Here is a 21,719-nt window from a genome sequence, read left to right on the forward strand (position 1 = left end):
ACAATTATTCAACAATTCAATTCCGTGCTTCTCGCATGGATTGATTTTCTACGGTAACACAGACACTCTTGGGGCTTCTGATAAAAAGAAACTGATCCGTTCTTCTGATATTTTAAGATTGCGCGCATGCTGCAAAGGCTCGTTTTGTCTGTTGTTTCCAGGACGGCTGTCCACTTTCACACTAACTCAGGATTCCTTGAAGCGTGACACAGTATGACAAAACTCATAGCTGTTTAAAAATATCATAAAAATAGGCCAAATATGGAGGATTCGCTCTGTTGCCTTATGTTATCTTGGTGAAACCCAACTTACAAATGGAACACCGAACTCTCGATGCTGGTTTTCAAACAGAATTTCTGACTGTTGTCGTTATAGATCCAATGTAAGCATTGAAATCCACACGGTTGTTTGTAACCTTAAAGAAAGCAACGCTTCATATGATTACCACCAAGGTTATTTGAGAAGGACGGTATATTAAACGTGGCCGTTGCTCGATAAAATGCAAAAATATGACTGATCGAGTCACCATGGTGAACAATTGGTCATTATGACATGATTTCGATAAAGATATATCTATCATTCGACGAGAAGGAGAAAACGGTGTTTTTACCCTCCAAGTTTTGATCTCATTAAAGACAAATGACAAAACTTCTTTGAGATTTGCTCGTTTGCGTGTCCTTTCCTTTTAAGGTAAGCTGCATGTCAATCCCGTTGCCTCACAGTTCGTTCGTTTGATTTCTTGTATTTTTAGTGATTTACCAAAACAATTGATATCTGCTCTACCACATACCTAAGTCAATTTTAGTCGAGAGAAAAAAAAATGAGAAAATGAACGAATTTCCACCTTTATTTTGTCAATGTAGCCACAGGCGATATGACGCATCGTGTTATATAAAGTACAGGAAATCTTATGAACGCGAGAGTATTTCGTAATTTATGGACACGAGTGATGTTACGAGCAGGTTCGAACGAAAATTTTATTTATTGTAAACTCAACAAAATCGCTCCATCGCTTTATTTCCATAGTAACCTCTGTATTGCACTCTATACTCTCTTTTGCACTCTGTAACCTATTTATGCATTCGTCATTGACCAATCAGAAACGCGATATTTTGTCGAGTATGTAATAAGGATGATTGTATTGCAGCTAAAAACCGAACCAAAGGAAGCCGAAAACAGTTTGAACTTAATTAATCAAAGACGTTTTCAAAAAAGACTGCAAGACTTAAAATTGAAAAATGCAAATTTCCACAGACCTCGTTTATACCCTGCGGTGTGTAATAAACCGGCCTTACTCGACATTCCTTTACTTGAGTGAAATAAATAAATTATGTATTAATGCAAAACACCGGGTAAAGTTAAGAGTTGACTGCCATAGCAGCAGTTAAAATGGCTTCCGTAAGCGGGGAAGCACAAATCCGAGTTTTCAAATTGCCACTATAAGACGCACTAGAGTAAGAGGCCTAAAAGAAAACCGATGAAGTTAGCAAAGAATTAAGCTTGCCCTTCCTTCCATCTGCCTAAAATGATTAAACTTTAAAGCGTTCATGTCCCTAAACGGCCAAAAATAACGAAACCTCCCTACTGTTAAGGTGCTTCCTCGATACTATCCTGGCTAAAAAAGGTTGTTAAATTGTAAAGTGCCATGTCTTTCGCCATTTAAAAACTGACCTTGTACAACGAAAACGAAACTGAGCTTGGACAAAGGAGATGAAGTTTCTCGCCTGTAAGAAATTCTTTTTCCTGTGTCGGATTTGGAAATTATTCGCTCAAGTCTTTGAGCGTGCTACGCCTACAAGAACGCAAACAGATAAGAGTAATAAACAAAACAATGGCTCCGCAACTACGTTTTCACTAAATTGTAATGGCTACGAGAGAGATACAAGGTTTCCAGGTTAGGTTATCATCTAGAAGGGCACTAAGTGAAAAAGGATAGGCTTCGCGTTTATGATCGCTTCATAATCAGTCATCAAAGCTATGTTTTTGCCAAGCTATGAATACCAAGCAAGTTGGCAATTAGCTATCAGGTAAGAAGGGTCTCTGTGAGAAGTAAACAAGTTTGTATCATCAGCAAAATTGTGAAGAATACTAATAATAATAATAATAATGGACCCTATTTTTCGTGTCAAGTGTATTTTAGTCCCGAAGAACTTGGTATGTACTTTAAGTAGGGTTATTAAAGTGTATCATAAAGCGCATAAATTATATAAAAGAGGTATATCAGCAACCTTCATGCAGGGGGTAATAGAAATGTGTAGATTTCAAGTTATCCGGTGGGCACAGTAGAATAGGTAATTAACCTGCAATCGCGTCGAAGTGGATGTAACGCAAATGGCGTTTGAGCGGATCTTTAAACAAAGTATACCCTTTTGTAGCTCACGTATGGAACGTCGATTCGATAAACAAGACAGGCAGTGAAAAATAAATATCTGGAATCTTCAAAGCGACAATTTATGGACTTCAACAACAATTGCATCTTTCGATCGACCGTCGTAAGCTTTATTTTTAAATATTTTACAAACTGTGGTGTTGTGCACAACACTGAGACCAAATGGCAAATTGTGTGGATATGGGTTTAACAGACTCATTGAAAGGAATCGAACACCTTGAATCCATCTCCGATCTCTGTTGTCTGGATTTATATTTATTTGTACTCAACTTTACTCAGCCTTCAGGTAAAAAACAATTGGAAATTTGACTAATTGTTGTTCGTCAAGAATTATTTGAAAGAAAGCCTGCTGTCCATTTTTGCTTCATTATCCAAGGAAAGGGTCCTTCAGCAACGGGTTTGATACTAAACACTGGTGGGAAATTTATCTAGTGTCACGGCTTGTTTGCACGCAATAAAATGGGAAGTTTTTTTCTCCCTTCTAACAGCTGATTTTTTTTTGTCTTTTTAAGGGGTGACTCGAAAACACTGGCCCCCCGTCCATGGACTACTCAAACGGACTACCCCAAAAATACTTTAAATGAGTACTATTGGTCGTAAGGAACGTCACAATCAGTGCTAATCCTAAACATCCATTTTAAACAGTGTTGGTCAACAGTATTTAAGGTAATTCCCTTGAAAATGACGTACATGGACTATCCAGAATTTTGTCAAACTTGACACAATTGATATTCATGCACAGGACATTTAAAAAATGCAATAAAAAGTTGGAGTCACCGTGCTTGTTTTCGTGCTGCATACCCTTTATTCTAAGTGTTTTTTTACCGAATTACGTGAAAAGAGTTCGAAACTTGATCAACCAGAAAAATTGTTGTTATCTTGCGTAATTTCAAATTACTCGATCTTGCAAAGAAATGTAAGCAACTTGGACCGCTACATCATCACCTCACACTCGGTGTCTCGCTCCTAATGCAGTTTTCACGTCACTTATAGCTAAATACCACAACTTCTACAATCCAACTTTTTTTCTCCTTAAAATATGTTTTCAGTGTACCTATTCGCCTTTGTCACAGGGCGGCCATATTGTCCCGGGAGACCAAAAAAGCTTAGTGTTACCACGCCAAGCCTCACCCCCATGGTTTTCACTGCGAGGCTTGGCGTGGTGAAACAAAGCTTTTTTGGTCTCCCGGGACAATATGGCCGCCGTGTGACAAAGGCGAATTCCGAATACAGGACACCATCAAAAAGGAGGGGTCACTGTGCTCGTTCAGGAGAAAATAGCCATTCCTTGACAGACGAAGCTTGGCCATTTTATCAATGTGCGCGAGCTAATGCGTGTGCCTATGACGCAAGAGATTTTGCGTAGTAGGGTTGCACAATGCAAAACCAGGGAATCACCTTAAGTCTAAGCACCCATTTTACAAAGGTTAGCTTTCAATAATTGTTGTGCTGGCTGATTGCCTCATGTAAGGGAAGTGAATGAAACTGGTATACACTTATTGAAAGCTAACCTTTTTAAAATGGGTGCTGTCAACCAACGCTCTTTAAAATCGATGTTTAGGCTTAGCACTAATTGTCAAGTAGTTCACGACCAATAGTACTCTCTTGAAATAGTACTGGTCAGTGTTTTCAGGTCACCCCCTTTTTAAGTGTGTCTTTGTGAATTGATGGTGTTGCAAATTATTCGAAATCAAGCAATTTGATGACCGAGTTTTTTTCAAAGATGACAAGAATTTTAGCCATTCTGCATTTCAAGTGTTCTTTCATGGAAATGATTAATAGGAAGCCATAGTTGTTTTCATTAATGTGAGAGGAATTTTGTTCTTTCATGTAAATGATTAATATGTAGCCATATAGTTTTGCACGTCAGAAAATATTTGTTTAAGAATTCTGGTGTAAAATGTTTAAAAGTTTATCGTTTAATATTTATTTGGGAAACCAACAATATTTCTTTAAGCTTAGCTCCTGTGCATTTAGGAGAATTTTGCGTTCTTGAGCAAATTTAATTTATGCAACAGTTATTTACAAACAAGGAGCTACTCAAAGGGAACTTCCACTAAAACAAAAAAATTATAACCTTAAACCACGGAACATAATGTTTACAATTACAATTGTTCAAACAAAAACGCTTGTTGTAATTTTGGCTTTCAAATTTCCCGGGCGCCGCCATCTTGAATAATTGTGACGTATCGGGGTTGCCTTATTGTTCCAGAACAAACGTTCTTAGGGTAACCACGATACGTCACAATTATTCAAGATGGCGGTGCCCGGGAAATTTGAAAGCCAAAATTATAACAAGCATTTTTGTTTGAACAATTTTAATTGTAAACATTATGTTCTGTTGTTTAAAGTTATTTTGTTGTTTTAGTGGAGCTTCCCTTCAAAAAAGAAATATTTAGTGTTTCGTTTCTGGAATGGTAAGGGCGGGAGAAGAGAAAAACAGTTTGGAAAATGTTTTCTTGCTGCATTTTTCGCTGGTTTCAATCCAGTTTGACGTATATAATGATAGCTGTGGTCCACACTGGCGGCTACGCAAATATTCAAGTCAAGCATCGGAGTCATATTTACTTAAAGCTGTGTTTATTTTTAATTTGCTTAGAGCTGCTTTTTTCGCTGCATTGCAATTTTTGGTATAAGACTTATCTTTAGAAGCTCTGATAAGGTTACACTTGCCTGGAGGACCTATAACTAGAACAGAAACAAAAGGAGAGCGAAAGAGAACGACAACGATAATCAGAATACCGGTAATAGCTCATACTTGTTGGAAGAAGTTACTCCTCAAATTCTTTCCTTGGGCACTAAACCGTTTGTTATTTTCAAAAAGTGGTTTAATCGGTTTTTCCTTTGTTCAGGAATGAAAATCGAATTTTTTTTGTCAACTGGAAGTAAAAAAACAATCATCTGTTCTCTTTTGGACATAAAGAAAAAGTTGATTTGTTTGTTTGTTTTGCTCTATAATGCGATCGAACAACTTGAATGCTTTTTAATCCGTTTGCCCAACTGGTTTTCTATGTGCCTCTACAGAGACAAGAAAACTTTGCCCTTATGTTATAAACACGTAATCGCAATGAGCTCTCGTAAAATTAGGGGAAAATTTCACTAACTTGTGTTTTCAGAGGTTTGTTTAAAACACCTAAACGTTATTTAAGTGTTTGAGTGTTGTTGTGGCTGAGGGTGTGCTTCTTTTCCTTTAAAACTCATAGAGTTCAAGAAAAATTCATTGCCAAACTGGTGAATTGCAAAGTAAATTTCACTCGAAAAACCGATATCGTACTCATCGCTTCGTGATTCATGCGATATCGGTTTTTAGCGTAAAATTTACCGTGGAATTAACCACTTAGGCAATGAACTTTTCTACAGAAGAAAGCAAAGAAAATCATTTAATTATTAAAGCAGCAGCAGCTGGAAACATCAAAACGCGGACAATTCGAAACCTTTTACTTTCGCTAACCCTACAGGCAGTAAGAATAAGGGAGCTCCGCTATTAGGCTTGGCTAAATCTATATATTTGATAGATGTTTAGATGTTTGGGTATTCACAGTTTCAGCAGTGTCCGTTTGAGAGCGCGCGGAAGCAAGACTTTCCGGTCACATCCGATTAGATTGAGAGAAGAGCATAAAGAGATTTAGCGCGTGAAATGCGAAAAGAATAATGATTTCCTATCCAGAAGAGGAGAAACTACAATTGTTGAATGTAAGCTGCCCTCGATAGTTCCCAAATTTGGGGTTGTTACTTCGATTAACACTGCTGTTAGTTTTTCACACGCTTTGACTGCGACATAAATTTCGAATTTTGTAGTGTCTTAGGTCTCATGTTTCTTGCGTGTTGTACTCAAATCATCATTTTTTTCCCTTTAAGAGTAACTTAATTATATCTAGCCCTCACAGCACAAGTCACTCCTTTTATTATCTGGAAAGGAAGAGATCATCTCACACGAATCAAAATGTAAGGAATCACTGGACATCTCGGAGATTAAAGTAAGTTGAAAATTGTCCAGTTTAGTGTACATCGTTTGGTTAAAGTACCTTTATTTGTTCTTCATTCGATTTTCGTTTGTCGCGTGATTCGCCTTAGATCAGAGTTTAGTAGTTTTCTGTTTATTGTATGTTCAAGCCATAATCCTGGACAAAATTGTTGACACTCTCTCTATTCGTGTCTCCATAGCAAAAAAAAATGTCTTTCAATGACATAAATCTGGCATTTACGAACCCCCTACCCCCCCCCCCTCCCCCAAAGCAATGTGTTTTGATACCAAGGCTATTTGCGCTTCTTGTAAACAACTTTGCTTTGGGTCTGGAAGGGGGAGCGGGTATTTTAGACCTTTTATTGTAGTTATTGTCTAATGGTCTAAACTTGAGGTATGTCTCAACTACTTTTGTCCAAGGTTGTGGTTTGAACCACATACGAAGACGGAAGAATACACAAGAACACTCAGCCACAGGGCTTAATTAAGGAATTCACGTTCATAAACTTCTATTTCCTGTTTTGAGTCGAAGAATTCAAGTTTTTTATTTCTACAACAAGTTACAGGAAATTCGGAAATAAACTGTGCGTATTGAAATATTAGTCTCTGTTCGATTACACTGTGGCTCACGAATATAACACTACCTCGTCCCCTACAAACACATCCATATGCTATATTGTGCCTTTCCATAGTATTCACGATAAAAATAGGCCAGACAAATCTCAAACTACTCGAAAAAAAAAGCAAAGAAAACAGTCGAGAATCAAGAAATCACACAGTCCTTCGATGAGAAATGCTAAACTCTTGTTTTGACCCGAAAGCCTCGTTTTCGCACCTTCTGAAACTAACACCGCTAAGTAGCAAACTCTAGTTTGATTTGGCAACTACACCTCACTGTGTAAATAGTTTATCCTGAAGTCATAATAGATACGTTGCGTTTCTGAGGAAAGGAAACAAAACTAAGTAGTGTTTCGTTTCCGGACTGAGCAGATCTGGGTATGATGTGAAATATGGCGCATTCGAGCTCGATCCCGTGGCCTGCTTCTTCCATTGTACGAGTTTCCAGATATACCTGTTGGGTTCCTAGGCTTTTTTCTTCGTTATTTTCGGATTGGCTCAGCCACCATTACTCCTGGGAGAATCAAGTTCCCGCGCCTTCAATACCGCCCAACTCAGAGCCAACTGTTTTGTTGTAACATGCACTACAGGCAACCCGGTTTACGCCTACGGGGGTCGTCACGTAGGTTCGACTCCTGCAAAGGGGTTCCAATTACCTCCGAGTCAACATCGAAAAGGTAAGTCTCTTTATTATTGCTGTAAACAGTTAGTTCGCTCTTGGACTAAAAGGGACTCCTCCTGATGTTTATATGAGCATTAACCGTGCTCCTCCAGCTCGGCTCAGGTTGGCTGTGATTGTCAAATTGCGCTGGCGTTTCGATTTTCACTATTCCCAGTTGAGAATTTGCGGATCAAGGATGGCACAGTAGGTTAGTGCGTGGTCTTGGTGCAAGAAGTCCTCAGTTCGATTCACGGATCTCACATCCTTTTTTCGACTTCTTTCCTGTCAATGTTGCTCAAGTAGCTTTAAATATTCGTAAACCGGAGCACTGATGGAGAGGGGGAAGTAAAATGAGCGCACCGTCGGCCTCAGGTTTGTTAGTTGAATAACTAGAGAGATTAAGCACCGCGTATTTTTTTCCTGCAAACGGCAGGGAGGGTCACGTGACCTGACATTTCCCGCGTTTGCCGTTTGCTGGCCGCCGTTTCTACTCGAGGAGGACATTTTTCCCGTTTGTAGGGAAGGCCAAAACGTGAGTATTTGTAGCCCATTTTTACCAACTATTTCTCCATTTTGATCACTTGCTTTTATAGCTAAGCTTCGTTTATCATCCTACTTCTACATGAACTGCTTATAAAGCTAAAAGAGTTTCAAATTCAAGCGGAAAATACATAACTTCTCTGTATCCATTTTTTCTAATCGCAGTGAATGGCGACCGAGAACATTTGCCTTAGGAAAATATTAAGAAATATGGGCCTGGCCTGTACTGAACTGTAACTGTATTTCAGTTAATATTTTAAACAATAAGTTGAAAAAGTTTCTCTTTGAACGAACATTTAGTTAATACCGTGTCGTCGGGAAGCTTAAACAGACGAACATCGCGGGCGGAACGGCAAACAACAAACGGCTAGCCGACGTTCAGCGTTCGCCGTTTTCGCGGTGCTTAATCTAACTACTGTTACGAGTTATCGACGCTAAATATAGTTGCTTTACTTAACTTCACTTTTTGCTATTTCAAAAGTGGTCACTTGTACTACTGTTACCCAGGGCTTGAGGATCCAGAGATGCTGTCATGCGTGTTACACAATTCATCTGGAGAGACTGGCGTTGTGGTTCAGTTATCTTATGACACCTGATTAGCGCGGCATTCCGAAACTCTTGCATTCTTAAGGTATAAACTATAGGCTTTACAAAGGAATTGGCGTAGAACAAGACAATTACGGAATGGCCGATATTAAATAAGGCCTTTGTGGATAGTGTGTTGAATCCTATTACACCGAGGACAGCGTAGAAAAAAATGGGAAGAATGGAGAGTATGCTGAGAGCAGTGACAACGAATAACGTGGCTGTCGATTTCCTGTCGGAGGCCCCTGCCCCAGATTGCTGTGGAGGGACATTTCTTCTTACGTTAAAGATAATAATCATATAGGATACTATGACGGTCGAAAGGACAATTATCATAAGTGAAGCCCAAACGATTTTGTAGGCTTTTATGTCAGTAAGAGATAGCGCAGCCGCTGCAGACGACAGGACAAGAGCTAATAGCCAAATGCAAACAACGGTCTTTAAATAGATCCAGTTCGTCAGTCGAGAATGTCTGAAAGGAAATAAAGTTGCATGAAGGCGTTCCAACGACAGCAAGGCAAGATTAAGCAGGGAGCAATTTTCAAAAAATTCATCAAAGTACATGACTGTGAACTTTTTCCAACTGAATCCACTTTCAGGTTTAAAGGTTAGCGTATGGTAAATATGCATGGGCCCTGACACAGCTCCCACCAGCAAATCAGCCACAGCCAGGTTTATGATCAGGTACGTAGTGCACTTGCGTAGATGGTGATTTCTTGCAAAGGTGATGATAGTGAAGCCGTTTATTAGAAATATGATGACAAATTCAGGGATGTAAACTGCAAGCCACATGGTATTCAACCTTGTCGAACGATCATATGTTCCTGTTTCATTCGGCATTCTCAAGCTAAGGCAGATTCAAATTGTCTGGCGTTGTCTCTTGTCTGTTCTAATAAGTTGACAAATCAAAAGATTAAATTTGCTGATAAAGAAAATCTCCCTTTTGACACGAGTGACTGGGGTCTTTTAAGAACAGTTACTGCGACGGCAACGTTCCATCCAGTTTACGTCGTACAATGTGGATGGAATTAAAATAAATTGGTGCGAGTGGTTTCAGAGTAAAAATAGAGACTACAGGGTTCACATTTTTACGCTCACGTTGTCGTCAAAACCTCAAAATTGGTGTTACGAAGTGTACCCCAAAAATATGTGCTAAAATGCGTGCTGCAAGTGCAACACGATTATTTTTTGTGGCGTTGCCGTTGACGTGGCAGCTGGAAATTTGCGCTTATCTACAAATCCAGGAAACTTGTTTTATTTTAGTTCATTTCTCGCGTGTTTTCTACAGATATCTATCTAGCAAATTGTCAAAAGCGAGAGACACTGAGCTGGAATGGTACGGTGGCCCACAAGTGCCATGCTGGAAATTAAAGAGTTGCAGCTAATAAAGTAAAGTTGCTGCATATTAAAAAAGGTGCTGCAAATGAAATAAAGTTGCTGCAAATTTAAAATAGTTGTTGCAAATTAAAACATCAAGAGTATGCGCGCGCACTGAAGGAAGGACAGGTACAAAACACAGGTCACAGGTCCCAAGTCACGGGTCATTGTTTTATCAATACAAAAACAACCCTAACTGTTTACAAATGCTAACATTAGGCCTAATCAGGCCTAAGGTTAGCTTTAATGGATATTTAGGATACTCTCTGTATTGTTAAACAATGACCTGTGACCCGTGTTTTGTACCTGCCCTTCCTTCAGAGCGCGCGCATACTTTTGATGTTTTAATTTGCAGCAACGTTCTTTTAATTGCAGCAACTCGATTTGAAAATTTGTAGAAACTACTGAGAATTTAATTGCGACAACTTTATTTTATTTATAGCTTGTCCCTTGTTGGCCACAGTAGGAATGAGAGATATTGCATGGGTTTATAACAAGCAATATTTTAAGGAGGCTCTGAATCTTCTCCATTTCACTTTTCAGCAATAATTTATGGAGGTCACCGAGTTCGTTATCACGACGCCACCTATATTTACTGGGTTGCCAAACCCAGTCGGAATCTGCGTTTTATTTCGCCGCTTTTTTATTATTTTATTTAAGTAGTGTCTTTGTGGATAGAGTCATCTGCGCGTATTTTTGCTAGGCTTCAGAGGGTAGAAGAAATGGGTATCTGGTGGACACAGTAGAATATTTAATTAACCTGCAATGGCATCGAAAGTCATTGTAACTCGAATGTCGTTTTAGTGGATCTTTAGGGAAAATATACCCCTATGGATCTCTAGAATGGAACTTCAATTGGATTAACAAGACAGGCGGGGAAAAAAGCAGGACTGGGTTGCTTAAAGCACGGTTAGCGCTAACCAGCGTTAAATACCTTGGAAACTTATAAGTTTTGATACTTCTTAACCAACGGTTAGCGCTAACCAGGCTTCGAGCAACTGGCCCCTGGAATCTTAAAAGCGACGAGTAATGGTCTTCGACAACAATTGCATCTTTCTCCGTAGGATATCACAAAGTGAGCTTTATTTCTAATATTATTTTACAAACTGTGCTGTTATGTACAACACCGAAACCAAATGGCAAATTCTGTATGGGTGTAAAAGGAATCAAACGCCTTCAGAAGGCATCACAGTGTTTACTGAAGTTGCAACCCAGTTCTGGCAATTACATTTAATTTGTACTCCACTCTGCACAGTTTTCAGGTAAAAGAATAATTGAAAATGTGATAGTGAAGAAGTATTGGAAAGAAAGCTTGTTGTCTATTTTGTGCTTTGTTATTCACGGAAAAGGTTCTTTTTTATGTGGAATATTTTTCGTACTTTAATATTATTTGTCAAAAATTTGCATAATAAGCTTGAAATTAAACACACTCAAAAAATTTAGACGAATTTACCTCTTCGTCAAGTTTTCGTTAACATTGTACTTTCTTCAGGTAATAAAAAAAATTTGAAATTTGGCTAATTCTTGTTGGTCAAGAATTATTTGAAAGAAAGCTTCTTGTCCACTTTTTGCCTCATTACTGAAAGAAATTGTTCTTCAGTGAAGGGATGGATCAACATTGCTCCAGACAAGATTGCTTCCCGACCCAACAGACCAAATGTAAATATTCAGTTAAATATTACAACAAAATAAAAAAAGGAAAGACGGAAGTGTCTTAGCTAAAACGTACGTTGTTAAACTCTGAAAGCCACGAACGATTAACATTCTTCCCTGTAGTTCATTCAATGTAAACAAGAACCTTGACACAAGGTGATCACGTGCACCCTTGTGGTTGCCTAGCATGTGGTCAATTTCTTCCTTTTGACATAACATCGTGACCTTCCCTTGATTCATAGAAGTCAGAGACGAGACTGCAGAAATTTTAGTGTCCCTTAGAAAGTGGTGACCTTTTTATTGACTGCTTTGAGTTCGTTTGTTATGCCTCAGATACTGGAAAAGTATTGACTCCATGCAATTGTCAATGCAAATATCAAAATAAACTATCTTTTTTATGCCACCGTATGTGGATTAAAAGCCATTTTTACTTGGGTTAACGAGAGTAAATTTTTGCTCTTTTTAATATTGCTGGTGTTTTTTTTCTCCTGGAACAGATCAAGTACCATCCGCAAAATCCGCAAAAATTAAACTCTGCAAAATAAAAGTGCTAACCCGGTAACTCCCAGCTTTTGCGATACTATTTGCTGCAAACGTAAAACAAAAAAAATTGACCTGTCATCAGATTAGACTGAAAAGAAGAGGAATTATGAAGCGGAAACAACATGTTCAGTCCTTAGTGTGTTTGCTTAGTGCAAACATGCATGCATGACATGCATGAAAGCGTCCGTCAGAGCAATTTGCAGTTAGTTTTTTGCGATCATTTCACTTAATGGGGCTATGTCTCGTTATTTTAGGGTGTTGCGGGGAAATCTTTAGTTAATCACGAATTAACTCGAAATGGTAATAAGGAATTCCTTTACAGATAAAATTATCGATACATCACAAACTAAATGATTCTGAGAAAAAAGACGACCTTTATCTAGGCGATTTCTCATAAACTTAAAAAACATCGTGCCGACCTTTCTCAAGATTACCAATATGTAATGCACCTATCAATGTTAAGCACGAGTCCATTTATGTTCATCCGTGCTTTTCTTTCCTTTTGCGGTATGTTTCATTCTACTTTTTGCAAATCATGGAATTATATCATTTTGCGTGACATAGCCCATTTAAAGAAGAAACGAGTGAGTTTCACTCACGAGCGTGTCTTTTTATCTATGAACTGAATTTATTACCAAAGCTTAAAAAAATAAAAGACCTCAAATTGGGACAGGACATTACAAAATAATTCAACGTGTGAACGTGTGAGGCAAAGCGCCTTTGCTGGCACTACGTCTGGGTGACCTCTCAAATGGTCTTAATGACCCCCCACTTGAAAAAAATAACTGGAACGCTGCAGTTCAATACTACCCGAACTCAGTGGCTTCTGTTTTTGTGTAACACGTACAACAGGCCACCCAGTGTACGCTCACGGAGCGTCTAGTCTCACATGTGAAAGATAAATGCAATATCCTCACTGCATGCGGTAGAGGTATGATTTTTTTTTTCCAATAAGGAAAATCCTAGTATTTCATCAGTATGTATACAATAATGAGTTTTTGCATAGAAAATAGTTATATTGTTTTCCTGGTGAAGACGAATGCTAAGTATATACCACACAAAATGAATAACTAACAGACTAAATACCGTTCATTACGTACTGACAAAATCAAATGATTCCGACCAAGGGAGCCTACATTTGGCATCCATTTGATCGGAGGTGAATAATAATCAGTTTCTACTCACCTCACAGTCAGCAGAGTAAAACGTACGACTGAGGTGTTGTATATACTAACAAAAGAAATAACGATTTTCGATTTTCTTCCATGGAGACCACTTGTGATGCGATGCTTAACGCTATGAGGCTGGATGCGACAGATGTCTTGGAGTATTTTGCTAAGAATATCCACTTTATTTCCGAAATCGGTAACACTTTGTCTAGTAAAGTTAAAAGCTGACAGTGATGAAAGTTATGACCAAATAAATTAAAATCTTTTTCTTTGAGCGGCGTTTTAAGGCTTTCGATCAGAGGTCTTTCCACCTGCCTCGTGCTGAAAAACAACTCTCTGTCCTTTCTCCAGGTCAGAGCTCAAATGTAGAATCCAATTTTTTGACATCATAGAGAATAGCATATAAAATATGAACATCCTGATACTCGTTTGGAAACTCTTATGTCCGATAAGGTTACGTCTTTTATGGAAACGTTGCCACTCCACTAAGTTTATCGTTCCTCCTTTCTTTTTTCGGTGACCGGAATTTTATGGATTAAATTTAAGCCAAATCGTCTCTAAATTTTGGATGCATCGGTCTATTAAGCCGAAGTCACAGGCCCTTTATCTCAAACAAAAAATTATTTTATCCAGGATATTCAGACGAAAAATATAGTCAACTTACTGGTCGTTTTCTTGACTGCAAATTTCCCCCGTGAAAAGTTTCCTTCATTCTTACCCTTTTTTTTTGCGACAATGTCATTGTAAATTTGCATAAAATGACAACCACTTTTCTTTTACAAATTAGTTGGCAAGTCTACTTTTTTTTGCCCTTTCAATTAAGTTTACATCGGGCCATCAAAGTTAAATATAATCGAAAAACTCCACCCCACACTTCTGTCATTCATCTCTCTGCATTCAGGAAGACTTGAAAGGTGGACAAACCTTACCTTTACAGCTCAGTTGGTCGACCATGTCTTCCTTTTACTTTAATTTTGAGCCTTGTATTTATAATAATTATTTTTTATAAAAGAAAAAGAAAAGGAAGAAAGTAACTTCATTTACGTGTCAAGTCTAGTAGTGGTGGAGTACTAATTGGGGGCACTGTAAACTGAACTCAACAAATTAACGCAAATTGTGGCTTCCCCGTACGCACACCTGGCGTTCCGAGGAGTTTCAACAAATCCAGACGTCGTTGTTATTCGCAAGATAAAACAAATTATTTATTTGAGAGCTTGAGATAACAACTTAGTACCGTTTAACGGCGGCTCGAACACTACACAGAGCACATCACACATGTGAAGTGTAAAGCAACATGGCGGGAAGCACTACTCCCCGACGCGGTTACCTAGATAATTGGCGAAAACCGCAGACACTTAATTCATTACTGTGGTACTGCAGTAACATGGCTCTCCAACTGTGTTTACAGTTGCAAAATATGAAAACTTTGAACTTGCATGTAAATATTACATTTTAATTTACTAAGTTCGAGCCCAAGTAGACTTTCCCCAAAAGATATAGTAAATATTTGTTCAAACGTTAAACACCAACGGTGAGGTTTTTCCTTGGGCGATCCCATTTGTGTCTAACTTTCCAACTTTCATCATGAGAGGTTCAAGAGCATTGCGCACCGTGCGAATGAAACGTTCCCACGGACCTCCCTTGTGACTACAATGTGGTGCATTGAACTTGAATGGGATCCACTCACATTTATTTCTCAACAGGTACTCTTGGAAGTGATCTTGATTCATCTCGGATAATGATGTTTTGAGCTCGTTTCGCGCAGCAATGAAGTTGGCTCCTTGGTCGCACCTCAGTTGTCTCATTGCGCCTCTGCGATTCATAAAACGACTTGTCCAGTGAATTGGCAGTCCCCAAATGAACACTCCTCGATCCCATACACGGAAACAGTACTCCATAACATTTGACATTACTCCTCTTTTCCCTGACAATGAAAGGGCCAACAAAGTCAACGGCACTATAAGAGAATGTGGGTGCTGGGATGAGTCGGTCTTTTGGAAGACAAGCCATTATCTGCTCTTCTGCGGATTGATGTAGTCGGCTACACGTCACGCAATTGAATATTGGCCTGGCCATTCTTAACGAACCTTTAAGTATCCAATAGCCATTTTGGCGAAGCTCGTTGTGCGTCATCCCTCGACCCAAGTGGTTTAATTTCAAGTGGTGGTGACGAATAATAGCTGGATGCTTCGTATCGACTGATACATTTGCTCTTCTGATACGACCACCTACACGAATTAGACCATCTTGGTCCAGAAAAGGATCCAGTTTGTAGAGCGAACTGGCTTTACGTAGCACTTGTCTTTTCTTTCTTGACTGATCTCTGCTTTTCTCTGCAGATGTGGCGTTCATATGGCGGAGAACCTCGAGTTACTCATGGAAATTCTGTTACTGCAAACATCTAATGATCGTCTTCTCGGCTTGTTGTAACTCTGAAAGGGTTAACTCCGTCAATGGTTTCTCTTCGTTTGACCTTGCCACTGGTTTTCCTGGCTCTTTGACTTCTCTTGCCAAGAGCTTAGATTTCAATGGTAGACATAGAGCTATTACTTTCGGAGCTTTATACCAACTGGATACACCATCTAGTCTTCTCCTTTCAAAATGAACAGGAAACGAACCAGCAGCCTTGACTTCGATAGTCCCCACAGATGCTTTCTTCACTTCTGGATCTGCCTCTAGAAAGAGGGACAGTTTCCACGTTCAGGTTTACAAGCTCCACTTTCCCACAGACGTATGGGACCAATCAAATGAACGCAAACCTTCTAAGAGTTGCTTCGCCGTGAGTCCTCTTGACAATCCGTCTGCTGGATTGCCGTGAGACTCGACATAGTACCAGGGGCTATGATCAGTCAGGTCACAGATCTGTTGTACCCTGTTAGCGACATACACATGGAAATGTTTGGCGTCATCGTTGACATATCCAAGGACTGCTTGGCTGTCTGTCTAAAACGAACTCACGGATTTGCTTGTCACTCATTTTTTCTGAGATGGTAGCCGCAGTTAACTCCAACCTTGGGATCGTTGTGTGCTTTAAGGGCGTCACTCGTCCTTTTCCAACAATGAAAGAACAATGTACTTCGTCTTGTTCGTTTATTAGTCGAAGATATGTACACTGACCATAACCTTCTTCTGAAGCGTCTGAGAAGTAATGCAACTCTACAGCTTTCATTGGGCCAAAGTTCTCTGGCTTGTAGCAACGTTGTATTTCTAACTTCTACAACTCAATGATTTCTTGTCACCATTTCTCCCACTCTGGGCGTAGATAGTCAGGTACAGGGCTGTCGCAATCCAACTTATCCTGGCACATTTGCTGGAGAATCTGCTTTCCTTTGAGCGTTACAGGAGCTAAGTATCCATTGGGATCATAAATAGGGCCGACAATTGATAGCACTCCTCTTCTGGTTAAAGGGCGATCGCGAAGCTTGATACGAACCGGAAGCTGTCGCTTTCGACGCACCACATTACGCATAAAGCTCTCTCGATAGGTAGCGGATCTACCCCTAAGTTCAGTTCCTTGATACCCTTCGCATGATCTTCCGCTGGAATAGCTTCAAGAACTTCCTTTTTGTTTGAGACTTTGTCACAGATGCCTTGACTAGCTTTTTTCAGAAGAGATGTATGGCTTCAGTAACGGTTGGCACAGATTTAAGCCCATCATCTACATAGCAATTCTTGCGTATGAATGTAGGTGCATCGGCACCGAATTCTTCTTCACCATTATCTGCTGCTCGCCTGATCCCGTGACGTCCGAATAGAATTGACTAGCAAGTTCCCGTGCGACTCTGGCTTTACTACAAACCGTTTCTAGTAAAGACAGACAACAACATGACAGCAACACGAGCAACGAGGAAATTTAAACTTTGCGTGACTGCGTGACGATCACATTTTTTTTATTTTTCTCAAGAAGTAAACATTGCAATGCTGTTTTTAAGTGTGGAGATCAGCGAGTCAACTATAAACAAGAAATGACTGTTCAAAAAGGTTACAAACTTTGTGAACTACCAGGGAAAAAAGCTTTGAATTTGAATGTTCAAGTACTTATAACCACAAAGGGGTTTTCTGCTGAACTACATTTGAACAGGTAACTGTACACATTCAATAATGTACGTTATAAAAAGTCAATTTTTGGATGTCTTTTTCCTTGCAAAAACCAGAAAAATAAAAATAAAACAAAGCCACATGAAGGGAAGATAATGTTTTGTTTTTCTGCTACTCTGAGATTGAAAAGGCAGAATTGATTATCATGCACAGTATGCCTAACCCCAACCTTAATGCTAACCATTTAAAATCAGTGCTTAGACAGACTGACTGATGAAAAACGTACGCTAGCCACATCCCGATTACTTCCAGCCCAGCACCGATTTACCAATATACAAGTACTTGCTCACAATTGGTGGACCTTTTGTTGATGTTTCCTAATTCCAATTTCAACCTAATTTAAAATTAAATTTACCTAGGTTGAAATTATTTAAATAATAACATATATTCAATTAAGATTCAAGATTCATGATCCTGTGACAATTGCTCGATATCTGTAGCTGAATAGCAATGAATCAGCTAAAAATATGGCTGTAAATGGGATGTTAAGGGTTAAGAATTAATCATTTCCTATAATGGTTTACGCTCTTTCGAAAGTATTTTGTAATTCGTCATCAGCCATTGTATTGTGGACAGAAGTCAATATTAGAACTGCCAAACACTTTAACTTGTTAATGAGAAGGAGCTATATGAAGCCTTTCTGAGTGCAGCGTGGTTTAATTAAACAAAGACATGAAGGGGTTAGTTTCCGAAGGAACAATGGTGTTGCGTCGGTGGGGGCCCGTAAAACACGAATATATATTTTTTTGATGAAAGGTCGAATTTCCACCGGGAAAAAATGAAACGAGGCGTTATAAGCGAAATCCGCTCTGACAAAGAGCTAGGGCTCGAAACACTAGCCCTTTTATCTTTTCACGTTGGCACATCGACATTTTTCACGGAGCTCGTTTGATAAAATCAACTTTTACTGACGTTAGTGATGAGTAAAAAAAAAAAAAGAAAAAAAAACTTTAAGTTGCATTCGGACCTTGATAACACTCTGTTTTCGTTTCTTCGTTTATTATTCAGAGATTCCACTCAACTCATCCATACGTTAATGAAGAATTATTAAAAGAAGAAGCTCCTTAAAAATCGCAAGTAATAGCGCTGTTAAAGCGAACGAAGTGTTAAATTGAAGTGATTACCTTTTGATGAAGATTGTTTTTCGCCAGTTAATGCATGTGCACAGCCGCATTTTCATTTAAATTAGTTAAGCAAGAAAGGATCCTCTCATAATCGAGGATTTCAAAACAATTTGCTGCGTCGGGTGTGTGATAAATGAACACATGGAAAGCGAGCATCGAAGATCAACGAAACAAAGATCCCTTATGAAAGATAAATTATCAAACAGTAAAAAGCAAAACACATCATTAGCATTGATTTCCTGTTGTTTATAGCTGGTTAGTCGACATTTTAAGTAAGACCCAGTTATTCAAAGTTTTCCCATATACCGGCCTGTGAGTGCACAAAACGAAAACCTTGCGGTACCGCCTGTTGTAAACGAGAGAAAACCAACAAAAATTTATATGTGTTGTTATTTACTGTTTGATGCGTTATTTTTTCCTTGGGAAATAGCAGGAATTGCATTTTTCGGGTCTTCGATCTTCGTTTTTTCCATACACCCAATCTTTAGCCTAGCAAGATGTACTCATTATTATTGTGCATGCTTCTTTAGGTTATTAGAGGTTCAAATAGCCTTTTACTGGTGAAGACTTGAGCCACCTCGAAACATGATATACGATAAAATCAATACTAGAATTAGGTACTGAATAAAAGATCGACATGTATTTTAATTTCTCTTTAACATCATGGCGATTTTCGTCGCCAAAGCTTGGACAAACTTGAATGACTTCATAATGTCATAACACTGCATTAGAATGATGTTTTGTCGCCGATCTTATTGCGCTGCCGATAGTTTCTAAGATTGTGAGCAGGGCATGACATGAATAAATTTTACAGTAATTCTCACAAAATTTGTGATCAATTGTTCAGTCGGCAGTCGAATGGAAAACTGTTCAGTCTGTGCAACTTTTTCATAATTATAACCTCGCAAATATATCATAGTCAATTTTATTGTAGGTTACTATTGGTCTGGCTCTTTTGGAGAGTTACAAAGAGAGTTGACAACTGCGAAACTTTTTTGTTCAAATAAACTTTCAGTTGCGAGAACAGCAGGCTCGTTTACTGCTTGAATGCTTCTGATGCGACTTTTCCTTTGACAAGAAAAGCATGTCCTGTTTTTAACCACACTTAGCGCTTGCTTGTATTGTGGTATTCTCCAAGCGTAAAGGAATGGGTTTAGCGCGGAGCTTATACACAACATTGGTACTGAGAGAGCTTTCAAGGTTTCAAAACCCACCCCGCTACATCCACTGCTTTTCTCTTTCAAACAGCGGTCTTCTAAAGTTTTAGCGATTAGATAGGGCGAAAAAGATGTAAATATCACAACATTGATTATTACGACTGTCCACACTATCTTCTTTTCGAGTCGAATGTTTTGAACAAATGTGCGAGATCTTCCACCTGTAATAGTTTGTACAAAAACGACGTTTCTTGAGTAGCGACGAAATTCAACGTAAGCTGCAGCATAAGCACAACACAAAAGACCTAATGGGACTGTGGTTTGTAGGTGAAGATCAACCAAATGAAAAATGTTTTCGGATTCAACAAAAGAATGTGATACTTCAAATATCACAGAGAACAGCCAGACAAAAATGTTACAAACAATGACCTTTCGGATTGTTACAAGGTTTTTGTATCTCCACGAAAGCTTCACAGCTAGATACCTATCCAATGATAAAGCGACCACTGTAAAAATTGAAATCTTAGTAGTCACATGTGAAAAAATAACCGAAATACCGCAAAGTTTGGGCTGGTCATGTCCAGATCCAATGCATAGCATACAAGCTGAATACAACGGCTGTACAAACAAGCCTGAAAGAAAATCGCTCAAAGACAGACTTGCCACGAAATATGTGGTACTGCGAGATCGAAAATAATTGTAGGGATCGCTGAAGATTGTAAATAAAAGAACAATGTTCGTTAAAATGGTAGCTGAAGAAAATGTCAAGCTGAAAATTCCTGCCACAATGGCGACTGTTGCTGTTGAAATTGTTTCTGCTCCATTTCCATGATCATGGTCGTGAGACATTTCATTTGTTTCCTTCATTGTGACGACGAGTCGAAGCTCTTACACCTCGATGGAATAGAGGGACTGCCGGATGTTTTCTCAAGACTTTGAAAGCCAAAGCACCAAGACTTGTTTTCTTCAACTCGACAATTATTGACTCGAACTTGATTATATGTATTCCATAGAAGAGCTGAATCGATTTAACAAAATCATTGATAATCGCAGATAATAGTCCTGCCTCGTTTCGTGCTGTGTAAACTTCGTCCGGCACTAAACCGACAAAATGTGTCTGCAGTTTTACAGCAGATGGAAAGGTTTGCATGTATTAACGACCAATAGTTGGCATGTGCTGTCAGTTGCAGCTCTTTGCTTTTACATGTGTCAAATTAAAAAGAATCTTTGTTCTCGACGGTGGCTCGTCATTCTAATTGAGAAATTTCTATTCGGGAATTTGAGAAAGATCGCCCTTTATGGATTCACTTAAAAACCATAAAAAGCGTTCACAATAACTAGCGCAAGGAAGTAGTCGAATGCTAAGTAAATCAATAATTTTCATCTACGAAATTGGAGGCGACAAATTAGCAGGAAAATAGTCTTTAAACGGAGTCTTGCTGGGTTTATCAGCAATACTAATTCCTAGCGTTCATTTAAAATCAGTTTAATTTCTTTTATTTTGAGGTAGACAGTAAATGAATTTCCAAAACTCGTTGTTTCACCATTGCTGACGTATTAGTAGTTCAAGTCGATGAATGATTTTTAGGGACTTGAACTTCCATTGCTGATGTCACAGATAAACGGAGCCGAAGATCACGAATTAAATCTAACTTCGTAAGAATGTTGCCATTGGTTGGAAAAATGCTCTCTCTTTTTTCATCTTAGCCGGCAAAAGAACAAGAAAATGAAGGCAGCAATTATTGGAAACATCTGCGGCGCGATCCATTTAGCAAAATATGCCTGAATTTCCGGTTCAGAATCAAATGGAACATTAACTTTTCCCTTTTACTGATCGGAAT

At 38.8% G+C, this 21,719-nt stretch overlaps 2 protein-coding genes across 3 annotated transcripts in view; both read right to left on the bottom strand.

Moving 5' to 3' along the window:
* LOC138043141 (potassium channel subfamily K member 15-like) overlaps positions 1-14,206 on the bottom strand; it is a 20,873-nt gene extending 6,667 nt beyond the window's left edge. The window contains exons 1-2 of one of the 2 annotated variants that reach the window (XM_068889274.1): positions 14,164-14,206; positions 6,769-9,646 (exon numbers count right to left, since the gene is read on the bottom strand). In XM_068889274.1, the coding sequence (XP_068745375.1) occupies positions 8,647-9,597 (951 nt within the window). In that variant the 5' untranslated portion in view covers positions 9,598-9,646; positions 14,164-14,206 and the 3' untranslated portion in view covers positions 6,769-8,646. Of the gene's footprint in view, positions 1-6,768; positions 9,647-14,163 lie in introns of those variants that run through there. The other variant, XM_068889273.1, reaches the window with a different exon arrangement.
* A 5,248-nt stretch (positions 14,207-19,454) lies between these two features.
* LOC138041355 (adrenocorticotropic hormone receptor-like) lies at positions 19,455-20,965 on the bottom strand. Its single transcript, XM_068887134.1, has one exon. The coding sequence runs from the start codon at positions 20,743-20,745 to the stop codon at positions 19,660-19,662; it is 1,086 nt and encodes a 361-aa protein (XP_068743235.1). The 5' UTR covers positions 20,746-20,965; the 3' UTR covers positions 19,455-19,659.
* Positions 20,966-21,719: the final 754 nt, after the last annotated feature.

The sequence above is a fragment of the Montipora capricornis genome, chromosome 3, assembly GCF_036669925.1.
Source record: "Montipora capricornis isolate CH-2021 chromosome 3, ASM3666992v2, whole genome shotgun sequence".
In the NCBI taxonomy this organism is placed as follows: domain Eukaryota; kingdom Metazoa; phylum Cnidaria; class Anthozoa; order Scleractinia; family Acroporidae; genus Montipora; species Montipora capricornis.

Excerpts from the sequence above, each read along its gene's own strand:
- LOC138041355 (XM_068887134.1), bottom strand. The coding sequence starts at position 20,745 with ATGAAGGAAACAAATGAAATGTCTCACGACCATGATCATGGAAATGGA.